Source organism: Mesoplodon mirus (genome assembly GCF_964341445.2).
Source record: "Mesoplodon mirus genome assembly, chromosome: 8".
In the NCBI taxonomy this organism is placed as follows: domain Eukaryota; kingdom Metazoa; phylum Chordata; class Mammalia; order Artiodactyla; family Ziphiidae; genus Mesoplodon; species Mesoplodon mirus.
Window position 1 is genome coordinate 52,876,882 of NC_138984.1, and position 25,649 is coordinate 52,902,530.

General features: G+C 40.9%; 1 protein-coding gene across 2 annotated transcripts in view; it reads left to right on the forward strand.

The window, feature by feature from the left end:
* Positions 1-17,940, forward strand: part of RAB3GAP1 (RAB3 GTPase activating protein catalytic subunit 1) — a 128,234-nt gene extending 110,294 nt beyond the window's left edge. For both annotated transcript variants that reach the window (XM_082631347.1, XM_082631348.1), the window contains 5 exons: positions 11,194-11,290; positions 11,385-11,488; positions 11,637-11,752; positions 13,240-13,342; positions 17,045-17,940. In XM_082631347.1, the coding sequence (XP_082487473.1) occupies positions 11,194-11,290; positions 11,385-11,488; positions 11,637-11,752; positions 13,240-13,342; positions 17,045-17,281 (657 nt within the window). In that variant the 3' untranslated portion in view covers positions 17,282-17,940. The remainder of the gene's footprint in view (positions 1-11,193; positions 11,291-11,384; positions 11,489-11,636; positions 11,753-13,239; positions 13,343-17,044) is intronic.
* The last annotated feature ends 7,709 nt before the right edge of the window (positions 17,941-25,649 follow it).

A 25,649-nucleotide genomic window follows, 5' to 3' on the forward strand; every position in this document is an offset into this window, starting at 1 on the left:
TCATATAAAACCCAGCTCTCTGCTGTAAACAAGGCATTCTGTGATTCAGAAAGGCTACAAAGTAAACAATGGACAGAGATTTACCAGGTAAATGAAAACATTAAGAAAGCAGGAGTTTTAATCCTGATGCCAAACAAAATAGAATTGAAGCAGAAAAGCATTAAATAAGATACACAAGGATGCTTTATAGTCTAAAAGTGGTATTTCACAATGAGGATATATAGTTGTTAATGTTTATGTACTAGATAACACGGTAACCATTTGTATAAAACAGAAACCATGGGAGATGCAAAAAGAAATAGATGAAAACATACTAATAACAGAGGACTTTTAACACACTCTTAATACAAGACTGGTAAACAAAACTAAGAAAAGATCTAAACAAGATAATAAGGTTGATCTTTTAGATGTATCTCAAACACTGTACCTTGATAATAGAAACTGTACTTTCTTTTCAAGCACACATGGAACATTCACAAAAACTGATAGTAGGGACTTCCCTGGTGGCGCAGTGGTTAAGAATCTACTTGCCAATGCAAGGGACACAGGTTCAAGCCCTGGTCTGGAAAGATACCACATGCCACAGAGCAACTAAGCCCGTGCGCCACAACTACTGAGCCTGAGCTCTAGAGCCCGTGAGCCACAACTACTGAGCCTGTGTGCCACAACTACTGAAGCCCGCGCACCTAGAGCCCATGCTCTGCTACAGGAGAAGCCACCTCAGTGAGAAGCCTATGCACCACAACGAAGAGTAGCCCTTGCTCACTGCAGCTAGAGAAAGTCCGTGCGCAGCAACGAAGACCCAATGCAGCACCCCCAAAAAATTATATAAAAAAAACAAAAAACTGATAGTATATTAGGGCACAAAGAAAACATCAGTGGGTTTCATAGTGGCAATAAGACCAATACTCTGATCTCTGCACTAAAACTAGTAATTAAAAATTAAAAACTCTAGGCCTTCCAACTGGAAATTTAAACAGCACTTAGGTGAAAGGGGAAATACAAAGAGGAACTATAGAATTCCTGAAAAATAATGATGATGAAAGTACTGCAGATCAGAGCCTATAGGATATATTTAAGAAGAGATCAGGGCTTCCCTGGTGGCGCAGTGGTTGAGAGTCCGCCTGCCGATGCAGGGGACACGCATTTGTGCCCTGGTCTGGGAAGATCCCACATGCCGCGGAGCAGCTGGGCCCATGAGCCATGGCCACTGAGCCTGTGTGTCCGGAGCCTGTGCTCCGCAACGGGAGAGGCCACAACAGTGAGAGGCCCGCGTACCAAAAAAAAAAAAAAGCAACTAAGTCTGTGCGCCACAACTACTGAGCCTGTGCTCTAGAGCCTGTGAGCCACAATTACTGAAGCCCGTGCGCCTAGAGCCTGTGCTCCACAACAAGAGAAGCCACCACAATGAGAAGCCTGTACACCACAACTAGAGAAGGCCCACGCACAGCAATGAAGACCCAGTGCAGCCAAAAATAAATAAATAAATAATAAATTTGTTTTTAAATTTTATTTGTTTATTTTTTTGCGGTACGTGGGCCTCTCACTGTTGTGGCCTCTCCCGTTGCGGAGCACAGGCTCCAGATGTGCAGGCTCCGCAGCATGTGGGATCTTCCCGGACCGGGGCATGAACCCGTGTCCACTGTATCGGCAGGCGGACTCTCAACCATTGTGCCACCAGGGAAGCCCTAAAATAAATTTATTTTAAAAAATTATTAAAGCAAAAGAATGAAAATTATTGGATTAATAAATTCCTAACTCAAAAACCTAGAAAAAGAACAACAAAGTAAAACCAGATGAAAATTAAGGAAAGGCAGTCATAAAGATAAAAAGTAGATAACAGTGAGGTAGAGAACAGAAAAACAGATCAAATTAATAAATCTGGTTTAAAAAAAAAAATCAAAGTAGATAAGCCATTAGCTACCTTAATCACAAAAGAAAGGGAAAAGCATGCATATGCAAAATAAATGAAGAAAAGGGCAAATGACTATTGATTCAGAGGAAGTATTTTTTTAAACATACTGAAAATTTGAAAACTGAGATGAAATGGATGATTTCTTAGGAAAATTCAGTGTACCAAAACTGACCCCAGTAAAGACAAATTATATATAAACAGACCAGTTTCCAAAGAAGAAATAGAGACAGTTATCAAGGAATAACCCTGTAAAAAAGCACCAGGCCTAGATGGTTTCACAGGGGAATAGAGAGACCATGTAGTTCCAATGCTGCACAAATGGTTTCAATGCATAGTAACGGAAGGAACTTTTCCAGTCTTTATGAAGTAACTATAACAATGTACCTAAACCTGATAGAGACAGCATACAAAAAAAAAGTTTAGAGACCAGTAATAAGAAATTGAATGCAAAAATGCTAAGTGAACAGACTCTATTACCACTTTAAGAAAATAATACATGTTGATTGAATGCAAGGATGATTATTTGGAACTCTGTTTATACAGTATAATTGACTAGATTAACAAGTCTAAGTAGAAAATTGTATCATCATGAAGCAAAGGCACAGGAGCTAAAAAGAAAAAGACTTTGCAGATTATGTGGCAGTATACTGGAAGAAATCTAAAGAATCATTGTTAAAACTAATTCAAGCAAAAGAATTCAGCAAGGTAGCAGGATATAGAGTTAATATACAACTAGTAGCACTCCTGTACACAAATAATAGCCATTCTGAAGATGTAAATGTCATTATCTTTTCACTATAAGAAGAAAAAAAGCCATTAAAATACTTGGGAATAAACTTTAACAAGAAATCTTTGAAATCTGAATAAAGAAAACAAAACGCTCCTGAAAAACACAGTTGAACAAATAGAAAGATACTCCTTGTTCGTGGTTAGGAAGTCTCAATATCATTAAGGTCAGTTCTACCTAAATCAATTTATAAATTTAGTGCAGTCCCAATTAAAACACTAAAAGGCTTTATTATGGAGCCAGACAAGTTGGTACTAAAGTTCATATGGAGAAATAAAAATGCAAGTTAGGACTCAGGGGTTCGGAGAGTAGACGTTAATGGATTTCTTTTTGAAAATGTTATAAAATTGATTGTGGTTTTTGGTTGTACAACTCTGTAAATATACCTAAAACCACTGAATTGTACACTTTAAGTGGGTGAATTGTTTAAAAAGCACATGCAGGAATAGCTAAGAACAGGTTGAAAAGAAAGAGCTATGGGGGAAGGGAGGGAAAGGGCGGCAACTAACCCAACCAGATTTTAAAGCACAGTACAAAGCTTCACTATTAAAGTAATGTGATACTGGCGCATAAATAGACAGCTTAGTGAAACAGAATGGTGGAAAGTCCATAACTACATGTGGAAATCTAGTATATGATGAAGATGGCATCTCAATCACTGGGGTATAGATGGCCTTTTTAATATATGGTCTTGAGATAACAGAATAACCTTTTGGAAAATGATAAATTAGATCTCTCTCATATACCATAGACAAGAATGGACTGAAGACGAAGCTGTAGGAGCACTAGAAGAAAACATGGGTGAATTTCTCTGTAACCTGAATATAGAGAGAGGAGTCAAAACCCAGATGCAGTTAAAAATATGATTGATAGAATTTGTTTTTAAAAAAACAACTCTTGCATGACAAAAAGAAAAGTAAATTCAAAAGACAAATGATAAACTGAGAGAAATATTTGTAAACTGGGAGAATATGTATTGCAGATAAAGGGCCAAAATACTATAGAAAAATGGTCAGGAGATATGAGTAGAGAACTCACCATGAAAAGGCTAATTACCCTTAAACCTATCAAAAGATGTTCAACTTCATTCATGATAAGAGAAATGCAAATTAAAACTGTACTGAGAGAACCATTTCTCACAATCAGATTGGCAAAAATTCAAAAGCTTGATAAATATTCAGTGAGGCCATGAGGCACCAGGCCCTCTCATACAGTACTGGTAAGAGGCTAGATGGTACAAGCCCCTGTGGAGGGGAATTTGGCAGTATTTAACAAAATTTACATATGCATTTACCCTTTCACCTAGAAGCAATCCCATTTCTAGGAATTTACCCTAATATTTTCAACAGAACAAAAATACAGATGCGTTAAGTTATTCATTGCTGCATTACTTGTAATTACAAAATACTGGAAACTATCTACATGCCCAAACTTAGGAGCTTTGTGGAATAAACTGTGGTTCATCTACATAACTGAGTACTATGTAGCGGTTTAAAAAAAAAAAAAAAAGGAGAAAAACCTTTATTAACTGATAGAAACCAGCTTCTAGGATATGTTTTTAAGAGAGAAGTATAAAAGTGTATAAAAGTAAAGTATAAAAGTATCAAGGAGTATAGTAAAGAAAAGTATAAACGAGTATAAAAATAAAGTATAAGAGTATAGCTTCATTTTGTGTTTAAAAAACGGGGGGGGCAATTAAGAAAACATATATCTATTTATGTTTACAAAAAGAAACTCAGGATAAACCAGAAAACACTGAAATTAGTTACCCAAAATGGTTGGGAGGGGGAGGGAAAGATAGAGTGGGAGGAATATGGGGGGGGGGTGACACTTAGAAAAGAGTGTGCTTTTTTTCTGTATACATTTGACTCTGGAAAAATGTAATGGTCTACATTCAAAACTTAAATCAAGAAGAATAGAAAGAGGGGAAATAACCTAAGACTGAAAGCAAGCTGAGATAAACTAGCTGTATTTCAAACGAATAACATCTACACTGAAAGGGGGATGGAGTGGGAGGAAGAAATCTAATTCAGGTAATTTATGGACAAAAGATATGTTTGACTGTGTACCCTCAGGTGTGGTGGGTGGTGGGAGACCACAGGAAACCAATCTTAAACTCGTACTTTCTAGGTTTGTTTTTATAGTGATATGGGTAAGCAATTCTGAAACTTGTAGATGGATTATTGTTTGAGCAAATGAGTAATTTGGTATTGTTGGGAGCCAGAATTCTCATTGTGGAAGTGAGATGCAAACGTGGAATTGAGGAAGGCAAAGAAGACCCAGTGGCAGTGATTGGAATTGGAGGTATTGGTGTGGACTCATAGGTTTCTAAAATACGGATAGGTATGTGGGTATGTACATATGTACATATATAAGCACATTTCCTAGCTCACTTCTGTAGGGATCTAGAAGCAGTGACATCCTGGTAGCAGTGAACACATATATTTTGATTTCTAGAACATTCCTTACTAAAAGGAACCATGCTTTCTTCAGAGAAATGGCTGATTTCAGGATTGGGGCAGGGAAGGTGTAAGATGTATGGAAGATCGTGTGTTGCCAGAAAATAAAGAAGTGTTTTTTAAAAAGATGGGGGCATTTCATAAGTAGCTAGGTTGAAGGGGCTCTTACTGGCCAAATCTGGACAATTTGAGTGCCAGATAAGGACAGTAATGAATTATAAACCATTGGATAGAAATCATAACCCATGGGTCCACATTGATAATATGTAGATAAATAAAGAAATGGGAGAGAAGGGAGGGCATTTCAGCACAAAGATGAATGATAAATAGGATACATTGGAGTTGGAAACTTCATTTTACAACCATATTTATAGTAACTGGTTCAGGTAAGAATCATCAATAGATATTAAGTCTAGGTGGAAATCTGGGTGAAGAGTGTCATACTTGCATGGTTTTAAAGTGGCTCTTTACAGATTATACTTCTGAACTGCAAGGGAATAAATAATAAGTATGCACTGGAGAAATGGGACAGTACCTTGACTGAATGATCAAAATGAATATCACCAATAAGGGGCAGATTGTCTGCATTGAGATGTGATAATCTGAAGGATCCAACATCAATTATGTACTGTGTGGTCCAAGAGTGCATAATCTGCATCTAATAATGAGGAAACATTAGAGAAACCCCAAATGAGAAACACTCTGTTTTAACAAGAGCTAAAAAAAGGGCTTCCCTGGTGGCGCAGTGGTTGAGAGTCCGCCTGCCGATGCAGGGAACATGGGTTCGTGCCCCGGTCTGGGAAGATCCCACATGCCACGGAGCGGCTAGGCCCGTGAGCTGTGGCCGCTGAGCCTGCATGTCTGGAGCCTGTGCTCCGCAACGGGAGAGGCCACAACAGTGAGAGGCCCGCGTACCGCAAAAAAAATAAAAATAAAAAGAAATAAAAAGAGCTAAAAAAAAATACACACAACTGTGGGAGAAGATTAAAGGAACACAGGAACCAACTGAAAGATTACCCAGTGGCCAACACTGGAACAATTTGAGCAATAATAAATAAAATAGTATTGGATTATAATCAAAATAAATATCCTTGAGTCTATAGTGATATAAATAAATTATGGAATAAATTGGAGAGGAGAGACAAATCTCCCATGCATAAGAACTCTAAATCTACTCTGCCATCAAGGAAGTGGAGCATACCTCTGCACTCCATAAGTGTGGGCTGTGCACTGTACAGTGTGCAGCGTAGGGGAAATGAGTAGCTGTACAGTGCAGAAACCTGACAAACACCACCTTAGCCAGGTGAGCAAGGGTGGCAACAGGGATAAGTCACATCTTGATATGATATGATGAAAGTGGCACTCTACCTCTTTGGTCTTCCTCCCCAAAACATATAACCTCAGTTTAATTATCAGAAAAACAGCAAATAAGTCATAATTGAGGGACTTTTTACAAAATACCAGACTAGAATTCCTCAAAACTGTCTAAGGCCAGTAAAAACAAGAAAGGCTGAGAAACTGTCACATCCAAGGGGAGCCTAGAAACATTACTACTAAATGTAATGTGATATCCTGGATAGGATCCTGGAATAGGAAAGGGACATTAGATAAAAACTAGGGAAACTTTGTACACAAATATTGAGAGCCTCATTATTCATAATAGCCCCAAAGTGAAACTATTCCAAATGTCTATCAACTGATGAATAGATAAGCAAAATGTTGTATATCCATACAGTGGAATATAACTCGGCCATAAAAATGGAGTTCTGATATATGTTGTAACATGGATGAACCTTGAAAGCATTATGCTGAGTGAAAGAAGCCAGAAACAGAAGGCCACATATTACATGGTTCCACTTACATGGATTATCCAGAATAGGCCAGTCCATGGTGAAGGAAAGTTAGTTTAGTAGTTGCTGGGGGATTGAGGGTAGTGACTGCTTTTGGCCACTGGGTTTCCTTTTGGGGTAATGAAAATGTTCTGGACTTAGATAGTGGTGATAGTTGCATAACCTTGCAAATATGCTAAAAACCACTGAAATGTACATTTTAAAGTGGTGAATTTTATGGTATGTAAATTATATCTCAATTTCTTAAAACTAAGGAAATAGGAATAAAGTATGGAATTTAGTTCACCAAAAAAGGGAGGATGACTATACTCAAAATGTCAGTGTTATAAAAGATAGACTGGAAAACTTCCAGATTCATTGAGATTAGAGAGGTGTGATTACTAAAGCCAACGCATGATCCTTAACTGGATCCCGTATGGTGGTGGGAAAAGGTTATAAAAGACATTATTCATTCAATTGACAAAGTTGTATTAAGAATAATAGCTTAGATTAAAATTATTTGATCAGGGCTTCCCTGGTGGTGCAGTGGTTGAAAGTCCACCTGCCGATGCAGGGGACACGGGTTCGTGCCCCGGTCCGGGAAGATCCCACATGCCGCGGAGTGGCTGGGCCCGTGAGCCATGGCCGCTGAGCCTGCGTGTCCGGAGCCTGTGCTCCGCAACAGGAGAGGCCACAACAGTGAGAGGCCCGTGTAACGCAAAAAAAAAAGTATTTGATCAGTGTTAATTTAGTTTAACTACATTCTTAATTTTAGGAAATATAGATATTTGGAGTTAAAGGGACATCGTATATGGAACTTGATCTCAAATTATTCAGAAAAAAATGTATGTGTGTATATATTGTATGTACTTACAGAGGAGGAGAGATACATGTGATAAAAGAGATGAGGTAAAAGCAAATCAATGTACGCAAAGGGTGTACAAATATTTTGTATTCTTGGAAATTTGTTTTTCTGTAAGTTAAGGAAAACAGCGTTTGGAATAGTGTTAACAAGGATGTTCAACAGTGGGAACTCTTATTATTACTCTATATCAGAATGTAAATCTGTTCAAGTACTTGGTAAAATAATTTGGAATATGACTTCAGTATTTGAAAAATAATAATTTGGCATTGTCTATTTTTAGATAGATAGCCTGAAGAAATTCCTCTACATGTGCACCACAAACATATGAAATAATGTGATAGGAACATTATTTTAATAGCCAAAAAATGGGGCGGGCATTTTAATACAGCAGTGAAAATGAGTAGACTAGAGCATGTATCAGTATTAACATCTATGCATCTCAGAAATAATGCTGAATGAAAAACAAGTCACTGAGGAGCATAACCAGAAGCAATACATGTATACAAAGAATTAAAACCAGACAAAACTAAGCAGCACATTGTTTAGGGCTACGTACATATGTGAGACAGCTATGAAGAAAACCGAAACAATGATTAGTAGTTTATTGAGGGTTGGAGTGCGTGAGGGAGGGAGCCTTGATCAGGGTGGGCACAAGGGGGACTTGGAAAGTACTGGTGATCTGTTTCTTAAGCTCGTTGGTGTATAAACGAGTGTTTGTGTTTTCTGTATTTATAAAATACTCTGGTATGTGTATTTTAAAAGTTTTTTAATTTTAAAAACGTTTCAAAACGCAAAACCCTCCAAGGCAAATAATTTTAAATCATACATCATTAAATGAGCAAAGCAAGTTATGAAATTGTGTATGAGTTTTTGTTAAGAAATTGCATATGCATCTGTATCTTTGTGTTTATAGAAATAAGTCTGAGAAGAAAAACACAAAACTGTGTTGTTCCTTAGGAAGTAGGCTTTCTAGAGAACTTTTGCATTGTACTTCTTTGTATTTACTTATGTGCTTTTGATATCTGTGAGCATTTATCAGCGAGGCTCACATTTTGAGATTATATTTCTTTTGTCTTTACTGCTGTTGAATAAAGAGCTTAAAGGTAGGGTCCAAGTGTTATACATACTTTTCTGTGTGTTTTTTTTAATCAGAAAAATAATAAAACAATTTCCATTTTAGAAAACATAATAAAACCAAAAAATTTAGAGGAGGGTCACTAGCAACGTTTAGAAATCTTAACTGAGGAAGAATGCAGGTTACAAAACAGCATTTTACATACTTAATATTCACTTAATATATATATTCAAAATCTTAAAAAATCCTGGAATGAAAATGCTCCACCACTAACAATTATTATTTCTAGGTGGTATAATTTGCAGGTGGTTTTAATTTTCTTTGTATTTTCCTAATCTGCATGTATTACATATGGAAGTAGGAAAAAAATTATGAGAGTATTCACCATCATTAAGGACTGAAGTTCTTAGATGATTTCAGTAACATTATTCTTACCTTTGGGAGTAGTAGCTACTTACCTGAATGAGCAGCGGTAGGTACTAAGAGAAAAGAAGAGAGCTCATCTCTACCCTTGTTACAGATGTGAGTTCAGTGGTACTCTTTTATCGGGTTGGCCAAAAAGTGCCTTCGGTTTATCTTTTTGAGCAAAGAACTGTTCCAGGTGCCTCTTACAGTCTTCCAGGGAATTGAAATTTTTTCCATTAAGAGAATTTTGTAAAGACCGAAATAAATGGAAATCCAAAGGTGCAATGTCTGGTGAATACAACCGATGAATCAGAACTTCCCAGCCAAGCTGTAACTGTTTTTGCCTCATCATCAAAGAAACATGTGGTCTTGCATTATCCTCATGGAAGATTATGCATTTACTGTTGACTAATTCTGGATGCTTTTCGTTGAGTGCTGCTTTCAGTTGGTCTGATTGGGAGTAGTATTTGTTGGAATTAATCATTTGGTTCTCTGGAAGGAGCTCATAATAGAGGACTCCCTTCCAATCCCACCATATACACAACATCACCTTCTTTGCATGAAGACCAGCCTTTGTTGTGGTTGGTGGTGGTTCATTTCGCTTGCCCCACGATCTCTTCCATTCCACATTGTTGTATTGTTTCATTGCCTATCACAATCTGTTTTAAAAATGGAACGTTTAGGACTTCCCTGGTGGTGCAGTGGTTAAGAATCTGCCTGCCAGTGCAGGGGACACAAGTTCGAGCCCTGGTCTGGGAAGATCCCACATGCCACGGAGCAACTAAGCCCGTGCGCCATGACTACTGAGCCTGCACTTGAGCCCACAAGCCACAACTACTGAGCCCATGTGCCACAACTACAGGAGCCTATGCACCGCAACAGAGAGTAGCTCCCGTTCGCCGTAAGTAGAGAAAGCCTGCGCGCAGCAACGAAGAACCAATGCAGCCATAAATAAACAAACAAACAAAACACGGAACGTTTTCATTACATTTAAGTAGAGAATCGCATGCAGAAATATGGTCAAGAAGGTTTTGTTCGCTTAACTTATGTGGAACCCAAACATCACATAACCAAGCTGGTGCAAATTTTCAACGCTTGATTTGGATGTTTTGAGTATGTCATCTGTTTCCCGCGTGGTATAACGTTGATTGTTCTCAATGTCTCAATTTGATCCCTATCAACTTCAACTGGTCTTCCCGACCGTGGAGCATCATCCAGCAAGAAATCTCCAACACGAAACTTCTCAAACCACTTTTGACGTGTTTGATCAGTCACAGCACCTTCTCCATACACTGCACAAATCTATTTTTTGCATTTCAGTTGCATTTTTACCTTTCTTGAAATAATAAAGCATAATATGCCAAAAATGTTGCTTTTTTTCTTCCATCTTCAATATTAAAATGGCTACACAAAGATTCACCAATTTTGCTAAGTCTTTTTTTAAATGCACACTGATATGACAGCTGTCACATACGATCTAACAAAATTGTTTCGAATGAAGTTAAAGAAAACTAAGTTGCTGCTAGAGCCATCTCATGGAAAAAAGTGAATGAACCTTTTGGCCGACCCAATAAATGGCTGCTTTATTCTTTTTTTTTTTTTTTTTTTTTGCGGTACGCGGGCCTCTCACTGTTGTGGCCTCTCCCGTTGTGGAGCACAGGCTCCAGACGTGCAGGCTCAGCGGCCATGGCCCACGGGCCCAGCCGCTCCGCGGCATGTGGGATCCTCCCGGACCGGGGCACGAACCCGCGTCCCCCGCATCGGCAGGCAGACTCTCAACCACTGCGCCACCAGGGAAGCCCTGCTTTATTCTTTGACAACTGCATTGATCACTTATCTAACTTCGTGTCTCCTTCAGGTGCTGCACTATCTGGCAGTACAGAAACCTGCAGACCTTGCTAGGCACCTGTTACCTTGTGTAATTCATGCAGCCATACTCAAGGTAAAGGAGGAAGGTAAATGTCTTATTTGATTAGTCATTAGTTCATTTCCAAAATAAAAGATTTTGCCTAACTTATCTAATGATGGCTTTGATCTTTTTAAAAATAGAAAGTCTGGAAAACATTTCTTCAGTTAAGAAGATTATAAAGCAAATAATATCTCATTCCAGTAAAGTTTTGCACTTCCCCAATCCAGAAGACAAGAAATTGGAAGTAAGTCTGATCTTTCCAAGTGTTCTCCTCAGTTGGCAATAATTATTTTAAAGATGCATTTTTAAAAGGCTTTGCTTTTTTTTTTTTTTTTTTTTTTTTTTTTTTTTGCTGTCTTCCAATGTATGCCTCTCCCTTTTCTCACTGTTAGGAAATCATCCATCAAATTACTAATGTAGAAGCTATAATTGCTAGAGCCCGCTCACTGAAAGCCAAGTTTGGAACTGAGAAATGTGAACAAGAGGAGGAAAAGGAAGATCTTGAAAGGTAATTGCTATCTGATTAACTCATTTTTATCTGCAATAGGAAAAGCCACCACTCTCTTTAGAAAATTTTTGTAAAATATTGAGATTCTTTTGTAGTGTTCCTCTATTTTTTGTAACAAGCATTGGCTAGAGACAGAGAAATATTTATCATAGGATTTGACCTCTCCTGTATCTCTGAGTATTTGCCACGTGTTTCCATTCCTCCCACTTTTAGAACGAAGGCTTCCAGGTCTCTCTTTCTAGGAGTGTCCTTGTTTGCTCTTGGAGGAACTGGCTGTTTACTCTTTGTTACTTGCAGGGCCCCAGAGCTTTGCTTTCCACTCTCACTGTTCCTTAAGTACAGGCAGAGGTGTTCTGAAACTATTTCTGCTGAATATTCCTAGTTTTTACACAACATTTACTAAAGAGTTACTAAATCTTCTGAACAAGATTTATGATAGCAAATGTGCATATCCTCTGTGCTTTGTGAATGTGTTTTGAAAGAGTGACCAGATGGCCTCTCCATGATGAGGCAAATGATTGGGTCAGCCTTTTCCTCCTTCCAAGATTTGGACCATTTCGAAGGGAGCCTGTCAGTGTGGGTCCCTGTCCATTTTTGCCTGAGGTACTTTAAAGGACGATGTTGTTTCAATAGGTTATAAAGTGTTTCCAAATTAGCTACTTGAGCAGCTTGAATTTGTTATAACTAAAATTTTCATCAGTCTTTCCATGAGAAATGGCATTATTGATGATAAATAATTAATATTATATGACAAGGCATTTGCTATAGCTTTTAACAAGCTCTTGTTTGAATATTATATCTTTTGTTGAAATTTTCGCCCAGCCTTCTTTACTCTTGAAAATTCCTTCCTCTTAAATGAGAAGAATATGCTCTAATCACAGGAATTGTTTCTAAGATAGCAGTGAGTTAGTGAGCAGGTGGTGCAGAGTTGGTGGCTCTGTGCCTTCGACTCTCTTAGCTCCACCATACGTTGTCTGTGATATACTTGGAAGTAGAGTGTTTCCAGCACATAATGGCACAGCTTACAATTGAGACTTTGCCCAGCAAAACATGTATTTTAAGCGCACGCACGCACACACACACGCACTCATACACCTTAAAAGAACAAAAATGAGAAATAAGGACCATTGCTTTGCTGTATAAATTAAACATGGTTTTTGTTGTTAAAAACATTAAAAAAATCTTTTATTTAGTGTAGCATCTTCTATAGTCTGAAAGAAATAGACTGAATATTTTTTCTTACACTTTGACAGAGATGGGCTTTTAAAAAAATTTACAAAAACAGTTGAAAGGCAGTAAGATTGTCATTTGAGTCGATTTTAATTCCAAACGTCGATCTGTCCTGTTAAAAAAATTTCCACTCCAGCCTTGGTGTAGGGTTCACCAGTATCATTTTGACGGTTTGTCCCCGAAATGAATCAGGGAGGATTGACCCAGTGTGAACTGAGCAGCTCGTTTTCTATCCTTTCATTACCTCTCTCTTCCAGGTTTGTGAGTTGCCTTTTGGAGCAACCTGAGGTGTTAGTTGTTGGTGCAGGAAGAGGACACGCTGGCAAGATCATTCACAAGCTGTTTGTGAATGCTCAGAGGGTATGTGAGATTCCTTATTGACTGTGTCATGATCTCTCCAGGCCTCTGCTCAGTAAGGTACTGTTTTGATTCCCACACATGGCCGATTCTATGGCTGCTAATAACAGCATTGGATTCGAACACTGAAGAAATAATGACTCTCAACAGTAACTTTTTAGTCTTTGAAATCCATCTGCTTTCTTATATGTTTAAATAAAATGATAAGTTTATTTTAGTACCTAAATTTCAGAAGTTAAAATGGCCTGAAATTCCTTGTTAACAAATCTGATAGGGACTTGTTTAGCAATGGCCAGTGCTGTGCTGTGGAAAAAATGTTTACTAGTTTCAAATTAGTTTAGTTTTACCAGTTTTAAACTCCATGTACTGCAATGGATTCACAACTTAGCTTGGAGTTAGTAAATCTAACTATTCTTATAATGGTGAAGAGATCTAACTTCAGAGGGTTCCTAAGAAGGAAGAGCAAGATTCAGAATTTTAGGACTATGGAAAACAGTCTTCAGCACAGAAAGAAAGCTCAATTTGAAAACTTTCCTGTGTCATTACCTCTACTGATAAAAGTTTTAAAAATCGTATAGTACCTCTGACATTCTAAAACTGTTCAGATTTGGATTTTTATGAGGATGGTATTAGTTATACTTTGGGTTGATTCTCTCTGTACTTATCTTGTTTACTGGTTAAGAGGAGCTGGTATTCCGTAGGTGATTCTCACATTAGGACTCATTAATATTAAAGATTCTGATAAAAGTATTTTGAAGTGTACTAAATACAGGGTGCCCCTTATGTAGCACTTTGATGACACTAGAATGGCCCAGTTTTGAAGGTATGATTCTCACAGTCAAATGAGAAAAGAATTTTCATGGGTTTACACATGGAATAGAAACTTCATAATCTCCTTTGAGTCGGTCTGGAGTGCATCGAATATATGAATTTGAACTTGAATATATTGAATTTGAATATATTCAAAATCATAGCCAAATATACTGATAGGAATTTTAGCAAGAACTAAAACCTGAGATTATTTATGAGGTGGCCCCCTAAATTTAAGGATTTCAAGTTAAAAACCAAGTATTTCTTTATAAAGTTCTAGAAAACAGTAGATGCTTACTTTGATTTATTTTGTTTTTCTTTCTGGCATGAAACCAAGTCTGTTTTCACATCCTATGATATATTTGCCAGTTTACTAGCCAGTGCTTATAAGCACATTTCCTTGTTAACACCAATATGATTTTTCCTTATACTGCAAAAATTCTTTCCTCATTTTTAAAAACCTGTGTGTTAAGAGGATTTAAAATCTGAAGTATTTATAAAATATTTTTAATGCTGAGAGTAGAACACTCTCATTGTTCTAAATACGTAAAAGCAAAATTATTTTCCCAATGTGGAAATAAGCTTTTCCCCTGAGACTGTAAGTAAAGTCTTACTGTAAAAATTTGGATAATACAGAGAATTATAATGAAAAATTAATGACACTGAAAAATGAATCACATTAATCTCACTACCCACTGGTGATCACTGTCAACATTTAACATCTAGTATATACAAATATATATATAAATATATGTAAATTTTACAAAATAGGATTATATTACATAGTTTACTTTGTTCTTATTTTCCACTTAATGTAATTATCCTTCTACATTAGTAAGTATAAGAGTGTATCATCGTTCTTTCCCTGGAAAACACAGATTTATTAAAACTTATTTTACTATGTTTTTCCAACAAGGTCATAATAAATGCATGTTAAATTCCAAAAAAAAAAAAAGAGTGTATCATCTCTTCACTGGGCTCATTGTACAGCTAATCCCCTTTAATGGATACTGAAATTGTACATTCATCCCACATTATATAATTTTAAAATATTTTAAACTTTCAAACCTTGAAGTGAATGTTTTTAGGGAACTGGCAGACTGTAATCCATATAACAAGCACCTGGTTGGTACATTTTTAAACTCACCTCTTAAATATCTGGCTAATTAATAGAAACCATTCAAATTTATTCACATAATTTTTCATAATTGATACTTTATATCAATTCTATTAAATCAAGATTTTAACTTTTTTAAGATTATAAAATTTCACTGAAAATATTTTATAGCCAACAGTAATTTTACATATTTAGAACTTTTCCTTAAAATCATACATTTTAATAAACTTTCATCATGATTTTATGTGTCAGTGATATATCCATATTTAAATGGAATTCAGCAAACAGACCACTGATTGGATTTTGCCTTAGTCTTTCTAAATTGAATAAGTCAGACATCTAGTCTTAAATTCACTGGGTTATCTATTTTTCAAGACATGAGTACTTTTTTTAGTATCTTAATCTTTGGGAAAAGAACTAGATTTTTGCTGAATCATTTCCCCATTAAGTGACACTCTGTACGTTGCCTCTTGAGCCATCAGATGCATGAGTAGTGAGATTTGTCTGCTCAGTTGGACGGCTGGGTGTGTTGTATGTGGTGTGTTGCTGTCTTGATATTCTTTTGATAGGATCATGTTCCTTAACGTGCATGCTGTCTCTGAAATAATCTTGAAATCTCTTGTCTAGCTCTTTTTAAACCATCTTGCTTGTTTCCCTTTCATCACTGTTTCTTTTCTCACCCTTTCTCAAGCTGACTGAATCTTCTGATGAGGTAACAAAATAGCCTTTGTCCCTCATAGTTCCTTGTTCCTTCCCATCCCTCTAACTTCATAAGGTCATTAAGACTAACCAACCACCTCTTTAACAGTCTCGGTTTGGCATACCTTTCTTGCTGGTGTTTAGCATAACATGATTTCATATTTCCATTGCCAAAAACAATTATTTTTTTCCAAGTTGATGGTATTGTGAAAGAAACATAGTGATCAGAGTTAAAATGAAAGCTCTAGTTGAATATGTATTTTATTCAATTTTAATGAAAAAGTAGATTCCTTTAATATTGAGAACTTCTCTTTTGTGGCCACTGCTACATTTCATGGACCTCTGTCACTTCCGCATTACATTAGTCACCCACCCAGCAAACAAAACCAGTGTCCTCAGTTTTAATTTGACAAATGAACCTTAAACAGAATTGAAAGAATCGATACAAAAATCATCTTTCCAGACTCTGGAGAGCAGCAGTTCCTTACTGGACTGAGGACATCAGACTTGGACTTGGGTCATTGCTAGAAAAAATGTATAGAAACCAGCACAACTCCATTGTCCCTCTTCATCAGATGTCTGAATATGGCCCTCACTTTCCAAAGCCGATTGCCTGGCAGTCATTATCTTCTGCTGTGTCACCAGTTTATTTGTAATCTCTGGCTGCTCATGCAGTGTTTCAAGCTTCTTGCATTTTCTGTGTTGTGATTTTTTTTTTTTTTTTTTTTTTTTTTTTTTTTTTTTTTGCGGTATGCGGGCCTCTCACTGTTGTGGCCTCTCCCGTTGCGGAGCACAGGCTCCGGATGCGCAGGCCCAGCGGCCATGGCTCCGCGGCATATGGGATCCTCCCAGACCGGGGCACGAACCCGTATCCCCTGCATCGGCAGGCGGACTCTCAACCACTGCGCCACCAGGGAGGCCCTGTGTTGTGATTTTTGAGCAATCATAACATAACTGACTGCATTACTGAGTAACGTAGAACATTTTTATGTATTTATCATGCTTATTCATCTGTCCTTCAAAATGATCTGAGTTTAGCGTTCGGCCTGCTCTTGAACTAGCATGTGATTCTCTTCAAGGCTGCAGCCATGGCTCCGCCGGAGGAGGATCTGAAGAGGATGGTCCCCCCAGAAGAGAGGAGGCAGAACCTGGCGGCAGACTTCCCACCCGCTGCGGGCCGGGAGCTCATCTTGCGCACGACCGTGCCCCGCCCCGCTCCCTACTCCCGGGCTCTGCCTCAGCGCATGTACAGTGTCCTCACCAAAGAGGATTTCAGACTTGCAGGTGCCTTTTCATCAGATACCTCCTTCTTCTAATCCTTCTAGAGTTCCCTCATTTGTGGCTTCACAGACAGTGCTAACCCCTTCTGTGGGAAGGAGGTTGTGCCAGTCAGAACCTGAGAGGCCATGAAGAGGACCTGTCCAGTTTGGTGATCAAGAATCATACCAGCATCTGAGAGACTTTCCACTGGGCTCTCTAGGGTCTTGTGGGGGCAGAGGAGTGGGCTTCAGCTATTGAAAGATTTCTTCCCCGAAGAGACGGCCCTTGTTGTTTGGGGGATGGGGGGGGCCAAAACAACAGCAGGAGTTTTGTGTACTCCCTCCAGCAGGATTGTGTTCATTTCTTCTTTTCTGTGACTATCCCTTAGGCTATTGCCCTGCATTCATAGTCTCTGTAAACACTTATTATATTTATTAGTATCAAGTATGCAAAGTAGAGTTCCAGTTAACTCAGATTTCTGGATATTTTGGTGGTAGCTTCTACTCCCAGAATCTATTTTTAAAATACTAAATGACATTCTGTCTATTCAATCACCTGGTGGCCATCTTTACTGTACTAATTGACTTTTGATGAGCATTTTGAATATTCTAGGAGAAAGCCTGGAATTTCACAGTCTATGTGTTTTTCCATGTAACTGTGACTTAAATGTATTCCTTCCGATAAAAAAATATATATTAAATGTCACTGCAAATTAGTTTTATATCTCTCGTAAGGTTTGTTTCTCTGACTTGTTTAGTCTTTGGTTGCCCTGGAAGATAGCACCCTGCAGATCGTTGTTCTCTCTCTTGCTGTACAATGTGCATTCCTTTTTTTGTGGTTGCTTGCAGTATTTAATGAAGCAGAGATGAGCACATGCTAAAAATATAGCCTCTGAACGTAGAGATTATCATGCAGGTAGTATAATTTGGCATATGTGCTAATGTAATGAATAGAGATTACTTCAGTGAACTGTTTTGCTTTTGTATTATAGTTAAAATGAAATAATCGATGGGGGATGTGTAGCACCCAGCATAAGGATAACAACAACATATTTCTAGTTATTTGACGATCAAGATTTATCAAGTCTGTGTTGCTATGTGGCCTCTGTTCAGTAATCTTAAATCTATTTTTAGACCTAAAATTCCCACTTTAATCCAAAGTAAAAAATGATTGTACTGAAGCATAGACCTTGCCTATGTAACTTTAAAGAATTAATAGAGCTCTGTAAACCCTATGTTATATTATTTTCGTTAAAAAATGTAAATGTGTGTACACATATATGTATATATATGCATATATATATATATATGTATGTATGTATGTATGTATGTATGAAGTATAGGAGGCTCTAGCTGATTACCTCCTGGCCTTCACAGCGCTCTTTGGGATGCTGGATTTGACTGTTGCTGGTAAACCACACAGTGCGGCCTGAGGACTGAGCGCAGTACCAAGGAGAAACATACCTTTCAAGGACAGCATTTGTCTGCTTTCTAATGAGGAAGTTAATAACAAAAAACATTTTTCAAAGAGAGGTTGGACTTTAAAAAGGCGTTGTGAATCTAATAAAAGGGAAGGTGTTGCTTTCTCTGGCTAATTTTCTCTTCTTTTCTCCCCTCCAGTGGGCATTTTGTTCTTATTTCAGTTAGTTTTATGCTGTCTCAGATTTTCCTAAATATTTGCAGCCTGCTGAGTCTTGCAGGGATCTCAAGAACACTTTGTGCCTTTTTTAATGACATTATCTGACTTTACTTTTATTATAGTTATGTGTTTGCTGATTTTAAGATATTTTTAAGTACCTACTTCGTATCAGGTACTGTACTAGGCAATGAAGGTTAAACAGAAACTGAACATACTCCCTCCTTTCAGTGACCTTCCCATCAGGTAGGGAAGACTGAGGTAACATTGCTATAAAATGGAGAGTGCAGTCAACTTGACGGTATGAACTGGAGGTCCAGTGTTTATTTAGTAATTCATTCATTCATTCATTTGTTGGTAGTGGAGACTAATACATGCAGTAATAATGAATATAGGACTTCCCTGGTGGCGCAGTGGTTAAGAAGCCGCCTGCCAACGCAGGGGAAATGGGTTGGAGCCCTGGTCCAGGAAGATCCCACATGCCGCGGAGCAGCTAAGCCTGTGCACCACAGCTACTGAGCCTGCGCTCTAGAGCCTGCATGCCACAACTACTGAGCCCGCGTGCCTAGAGCCCATGCTCTGCAGCAAAGAGAAGCCACCGCAGTGAGAAGCCCGCACACCACAACAAAGTAGCTCCCACTCGCCACAGCAAGAGAGAGCCGGCACGCAGCAATGAAGACCCAACACAGCCAAAAGTAAATAAATAAATTTGTTTTTTAAAAAATAGTGAATATGAGGGGTTATGGGAGAGGTTTTTCAGTCAGGCTTTAGGGATCAGGGAAATCTTTCTAGAGGAGTTGATTTCTAGATTGAGAGCAGGAGGTAAGTAGGAGCTGAGGTGGGAAGTATGGAAAATTGCAAAGAAGAACCACAGTTACTTCCCTGTCCCTGTACGCTTGCCCTAATTGTGATTGTGCCGCTGCTCCCATGAAGTGGAGTTTATTTTTCCAGCCCTTGAATCTGGACTTAGCCGTGTCTGTCTTTGGTCTATGGGGTGTTAGCAAGCGTGACACAGGCAGAGACTTGAAAAGTATTTGCACGTTGAGGCTTGCCTTCTCTTCCTCCTGGGAACTGTGAGACATGCAAAGAAGCCTGCAGAAGGGAGAGAGAGTTGGGGTGGTGTGTTACACTGCAAAAATGAACTGATACAGGAGGGCGTAGGAAGATTGTTATGGGTAGAGAACACAGAATGTGCAAAAAACTCAGGAGCAAAGGAAAATGTATCTTCGGAGAATAGCCAGCACTTCAGTTTGGCTGGGTGAGGTACCCAGAGTAGAAAGAGGCAAGATGTGAAGATGGTGAGGTCACTGAGGTGAGATGAGGAAGTTCTGGGTAAACCACAGCAAGAAGTTTGGGCTGTGTCTTTGAGGCACTGATGAGTCAAGAGTTTGAAGCAAGGGAGTGACGTGGTGGGTTTTAGACCACACTAAATGGATTGGAGAGGCTAAGAAGTATTTACACATCCTAGATCTGGTACTAAATTGGAAAGTAGCAATTATATCATCAGTGGTTTTTTTCCCCCTCCTTTGTGCTTTGTAACATGTTGCAGAGAGCCTGACAAGTGCTTGTGGAACCAACAGGAAGTGTCCTCACATCGGCCCTCCCACTTTATGTGTCCCTATACCACCACAGTAATCCAGATTTTTCTTCAGGATGGTATTTTTAAAACTCTCTAAGCATTTATTTTTATATTCCATTCATTAGTTCAGCAGACGTTTATTGAATGCCAGCTATGTGCCAGGTACTGTCCTCGGCGATGGGGATACAGCAGTGAACAGGACAGGCAAAAGGCCCTCATGGCGTTTACATCAAGGGATAAGTATGATCAAGTTACCTGAGTTGGGGGAGAGTGGTTTATGGACAGGTGATAAAGGAAGGCCTGTGAGGCAGTGACATTGAGCAGAGACCTGAATGAAGTGAGGGAGCCGGCCTTGTGGGCGCCTGGGAGATGACCCCAGATGGGATAGAAAAAGGCAGACGTACGAGTAAACGTGGTATGTCGGAGGTGCCGAGGAAAGGCCAGAGTGGCCAGGGAGTAGAGTAGGGGAGGGAACAGGGTGAAGAAAAGAAAGGTGGGCAAACGTGCAAAGACCAGATCACACTAGACATCAGCAGCTGGGATTTGTTTTCTTGATTGAAAGGGAAAGCCAGTGGAGAATTTTGAAGGGGGTGGGCGGGTGGGGCATGGTGTCATGATCTGACATTTGGAAACTTCACTCTGGCTGCTGTGTGGGGAATACACTGCAGAGGCAGGGGTGCAAGCAGTGAAGCTAGTAGGAGTGTTGATGGTTGGCACTGGAGTGGTAGCAGTGGAGGGGGTAAAAGGTGATCAGATTTGGTACACGTTTTGGAAGCAGAATGCACAGAATATGCTGACGGAATTACTGAGGGTATGAGAAAGAGTCAAGGGTGAGTTGGAAGTTTGGGGCCTGAGTAACTGAGTGACGCTGTCACATACTGAGATATGGGGAAGGCTGAGGGAAGAGCAGGTTTGCAGGGAGGATGCGAATAAAGATTTGGAGTTAGGACATGCTAACTCTGAGCTAACAATTATATCTACCTGGGGGAGCCAGTGTCTGGGGTGGCCGCAGTGGCTCCCCGTCTCCTCCCTCCTGGTATTCACACCCTTGTGTAGTCTCCACCCCAAAATTGTACCAGAGCTGGGCTTTGTCGTGAACAGAACACGGAAAAAGTATTGGTGTGTCACTCCCAAGATTAGGTTAGGAAAGACATCAGTCTCAGAGTGGCTTTCTCTCTCAGATCACTCACTCTGGGGGAAGTCGACTGCCAGGTCACAACCCTAGGGAGAGGCCCACATCCTGAGGAATGGGGGCTCCTGCCAGAAGCCATGTGAGCTTGGAAGTGGATTCTCCCCAGTCTCAGAAGACTGCAGCCTCCTGAGGAACCTTGCACCAGAACTGCCAGGCTAAGCTGCTTGTGGTTTGCCGACCCTCAGAAACCGTGAGAGAATGTTTGTTATTTTAAGCTTCTGAATTTGGGGGCCATTTGTTATCCAGCAATAGATAATTAATACAGTTAGAAGTGATTGTGTAAGTTTGGAGTTTAAGGAAAAGGTTAGGGCTTGTGCTATAAATTGGGAAATTTAGATACAGACAGTACTAAAGCCACAGGACAGTATGAGACCACTCAGAAGTGAACACAATGCAAAGAGATGGTCTGGGGATTGAACCAGGTATCAGGAAGAGGAGGAGGACGGCCAGAGGACACAGAGAAGGAGTAACCACTGATGTAGAAGGAAAACCAGAAGTGTGATGTTCTAGGAGTCAAGGAAAAAAAAATTGAAGGAGGGAGTTGATCAACTGGGTCAAATGCCATTGAGACACTGAGTAAGATGCGGCCTAAGCACTGACTGGTGCATACCTGTGCTTGCAGAGTAACAAATGCAGTCAGAGAGGTAATACAGTTCTTACTGGGCAAGAACAGAGGTGACCACCAGGAGGGAAGATTTGTGTCCCCTCCAGCCAGTGGTGCACTTAACACTTCCGCCCTAAACCAGATGGGGTTTTGGTTCCTGTGTACTCTTCCTTGCCAGGAACTGGAGGACAGGGGGTGGGTGCAGGAGGGTAGGATGAGAGAGAGGGCAAGAGCATGAAGCCAGTTCAGTCTGTTTCAAGCCAACTGTAACCCACTCTTGCTGTCTGCGCCTTTCTTCTGGGCATGCAGGGTAATGGATGGGACTTGGCATTCAGCAAACAGTGAACGAATGAATGCACCTCAGTGGCAAAACTTGTGTTTGAATCTTCTCAACTCAATTTCTTTGTCACTGGGCACCATAAAACCAGAGTGTCGCAGGATATTAGCTCCTGAAAGCCAAAGGCTGCTGCCAGCATTTCTTTAGCTCTGAGAAGTGGAGCTTGGCATCAGCCTGTGCAAGTGGGCTGGCCTAATTCTTGAAATACAAAATAAAGCTAGTTCATATTAACACAACTTCTTTGCCAGCAGTTTTTCCCCTGGGAGCTTGTGATGTCTGACTGGTGGTCGTGGATAAATTCCCCAATGAAGGCTGGCGACTGCAGGGATCATTCCTGGGCTGAGCTTACCTGCCAAGGAAGGCAGCCGGACCGAAGGCCCCTACTTGGCCCCTACCTGGAGAGGACAGGAATGTGGCTCAGTCTCTGATTGGGTCTCTGGGGACGTGCCCCTCTCGTCCCCTCCCCGAGGCCAACCTCGGCAGTTCCTGGCGGAGATCGTAATGTCGACTCAGGCACATTTCCCTCTGCTGCTTTGCGGCTGAGTGAGCCTCTCGAAGGTACATATCTGCCCTATCAGGTTGAAAAAAAAAAAAGCTGGATTTTTTTTTTTCATGCAAAACCATGATAGAATGTTTATTTTTTGTTTAAGTTTGCAGGTTTGTCTCCATCTTTGTCCCAGAATAAGGTAGACGAATGGCCTGTGAGGGAGCCATGTGCTGCAGATGCTGTTAGTTGGGTTCAAAGCTGGTGAGTTGACCGTCTGTAGTACTGAGCAGGCCTGTGATAAAAAGTATTTCCCAGGCGAGAAAAAGAGAATTCGCCGCTGTATTAGTTTCCTAAGGCTGTGGTAACAAAGTATCACAACCTGGGTGGCATAAAAATGGCAGAAATTTATTGTCTCACAGTTCTGGAGGCTCCAAGTTGGAAATCAAGGTGTTGGCAGGACGGTGCTCCCTCTGAAACGTGTAGGCAAGGAGCCTGCCTTGCCTGTTTCTAGCTGCCGGTGGTTGCTGGCATCCTTGTTCCTTGGCTCCCAGCTGCAGTGCTTCTGTCTGCCTCTGTCATCACATGGCAGAGTGTCCCTCCACCCCACCGTGAGTCTGTGTCTGTTTTTTTTTGACACCAGCCATCCTGCTCCAGTATGACCTCATCTGAACTAGTTACCTCTGCAGTGACCTTATTTCCAAACAAGGTCATGGTCTGAAGTACTGGGGTTAGGACTTCAACGTATCTTACTTTTTTGGACAGGCGCTGGGGTCACAGTTCAACCCCTAAAAGCGTCGCTCAAAAGCCATCCAGATGGATATGTGCCCCTCTAGTTGCCGGTAGGCCCTGGGCCTGATGGCAGAAGCACAGGCCTGGCTCAGGAGAGATCAAATCCCAGCTTTTATCAGCCACAAGACGCCAAACCTCTTCCTCTGCAAGATGGGGTGTTACAAAAACTAAACAAGATAATACCTGAAAAGTGCCCAGCATGCTCCAGGTACTTAGCTGTACTAAGTGGCCCAGCTGCGGATGAATGACCGCTTAGCTGTTGGCTACAAGCTCTGGTTTTCACGTGAGGACATGTCCAGCAGCCGGTGTTCATAGAGATGATGCAACAAGAGAGGGACTTAGAAATCTCCTACCCTCTCATCAAACGAGTGGTTTTCTTTTGATTCCTTTACCCCTCCTTGGCTCCCGGCTCCGTAGAGGAAGTTACAGTTAAAGGCTGAGTGGACTTTATCGAGGCGGAGGGCTGGGGCAGGAACCTGGGAAGAGTCCTGGCTTGTTCCAGGCTGCAGGCTTATCTGCAGAGGCTCCCAGCGCCGATGCTGGTGTGGCCAGAGCAGAGAGGGAAGCGGCGGCCGGTTCAGCACTTCACGTGCCCCTTTGGGGAGTTTGGAGCTTGTTGAGTGAGAACAGAGAAGCTCTGGAAGGTTTTCAGTAGAGGAACAGAGGCACAAGACGAGACTCACCCGTCAGGAACTAGAGTGGTCGCCATGGTGATCCCCGCATGAGATGGCAGTGGCCTTGACCACGGCAATGGTGAGGGGGTGAGAGATTCAGCAAGCGACACTGGCAGGACTTGGAGAAGCCGGGGCGGTGGGCAGTGAAAGCCGGGGTGAGTCTGGACGCCCTGCTCTGACCCCTGAGGGGCAGCGGCTGTGCTGGGAGAGGGACCCGTGGCTCGTAACCAGCCACCTGCCAGCACGATAGCCTCCAGCGAGGGTACCCGGCTGGGCGCTCCAGTGCAACCTGCACCCTGTCTGTCACCTGACAGGATGGGCTGCAGTCTCACGAGGGAGCCCAGTGCTCCCAGCGTCTGGGAGCCCCAGTCTTACCGCTGGCTGATGACGGGGGAGGGAGTGTGCACTGCGCGACTTACCTTTCCTTGAGCGGCCTCCACTACAAACGCTTGTCAGGACGCTGACCTGGGCTCCCTCCGTAGTCACGTGACTAATCAGTGATATGTCATGTGGATCAGAACTTTCCTCAAGTTCTTCAGCCATTTGACAGTTTGAGTAAATAATGACTTGTCAGTGCTATTTATTCACATTCCTCTTTCTGAGCCCTGTTTTTGGCCCAGAACACTCTTTATTTTTGTCCGTGTTACATAATGAGGGAACGGCATTCTTAGTAACCCACTGTCACTCCTGTGTTATCTTGCCTACATGAAAAAAGGAAATATTTTTAGAGTGTGAATTTCCCAAACGTCCTCTACTATTCTGGGGCTGAAGGCATAACGTCATGGCGGGAGGGTGGTGTGGGGAGAGGGCCCGGTCATCTCCTGTTTGGCCGGGGCTGACCCCTGGGCCTCAGGAGCTGGCTGGACATCCTGCCTGCCACATCCTGCCCCAGCTAAGTGGCGGAGGCTCCTCTCTGCCCAGGGTTTTACGTGTTCAGCAGCGGATTCAGGAGCCTAGGAATAATCTTAATTGATATTCTTCATTCCTATTGTTTCAAGATATTCAAAAGAGGGGTCGGGGGGGAATGAATACAAGCAGTGAACCCCTCTTCTTAAGCACACAAGTGACAGGCTCATCCCCTATGTGGGGGGTGCCTGTCAAACTGGGGAGGCAAAAGTGCCTTGCGT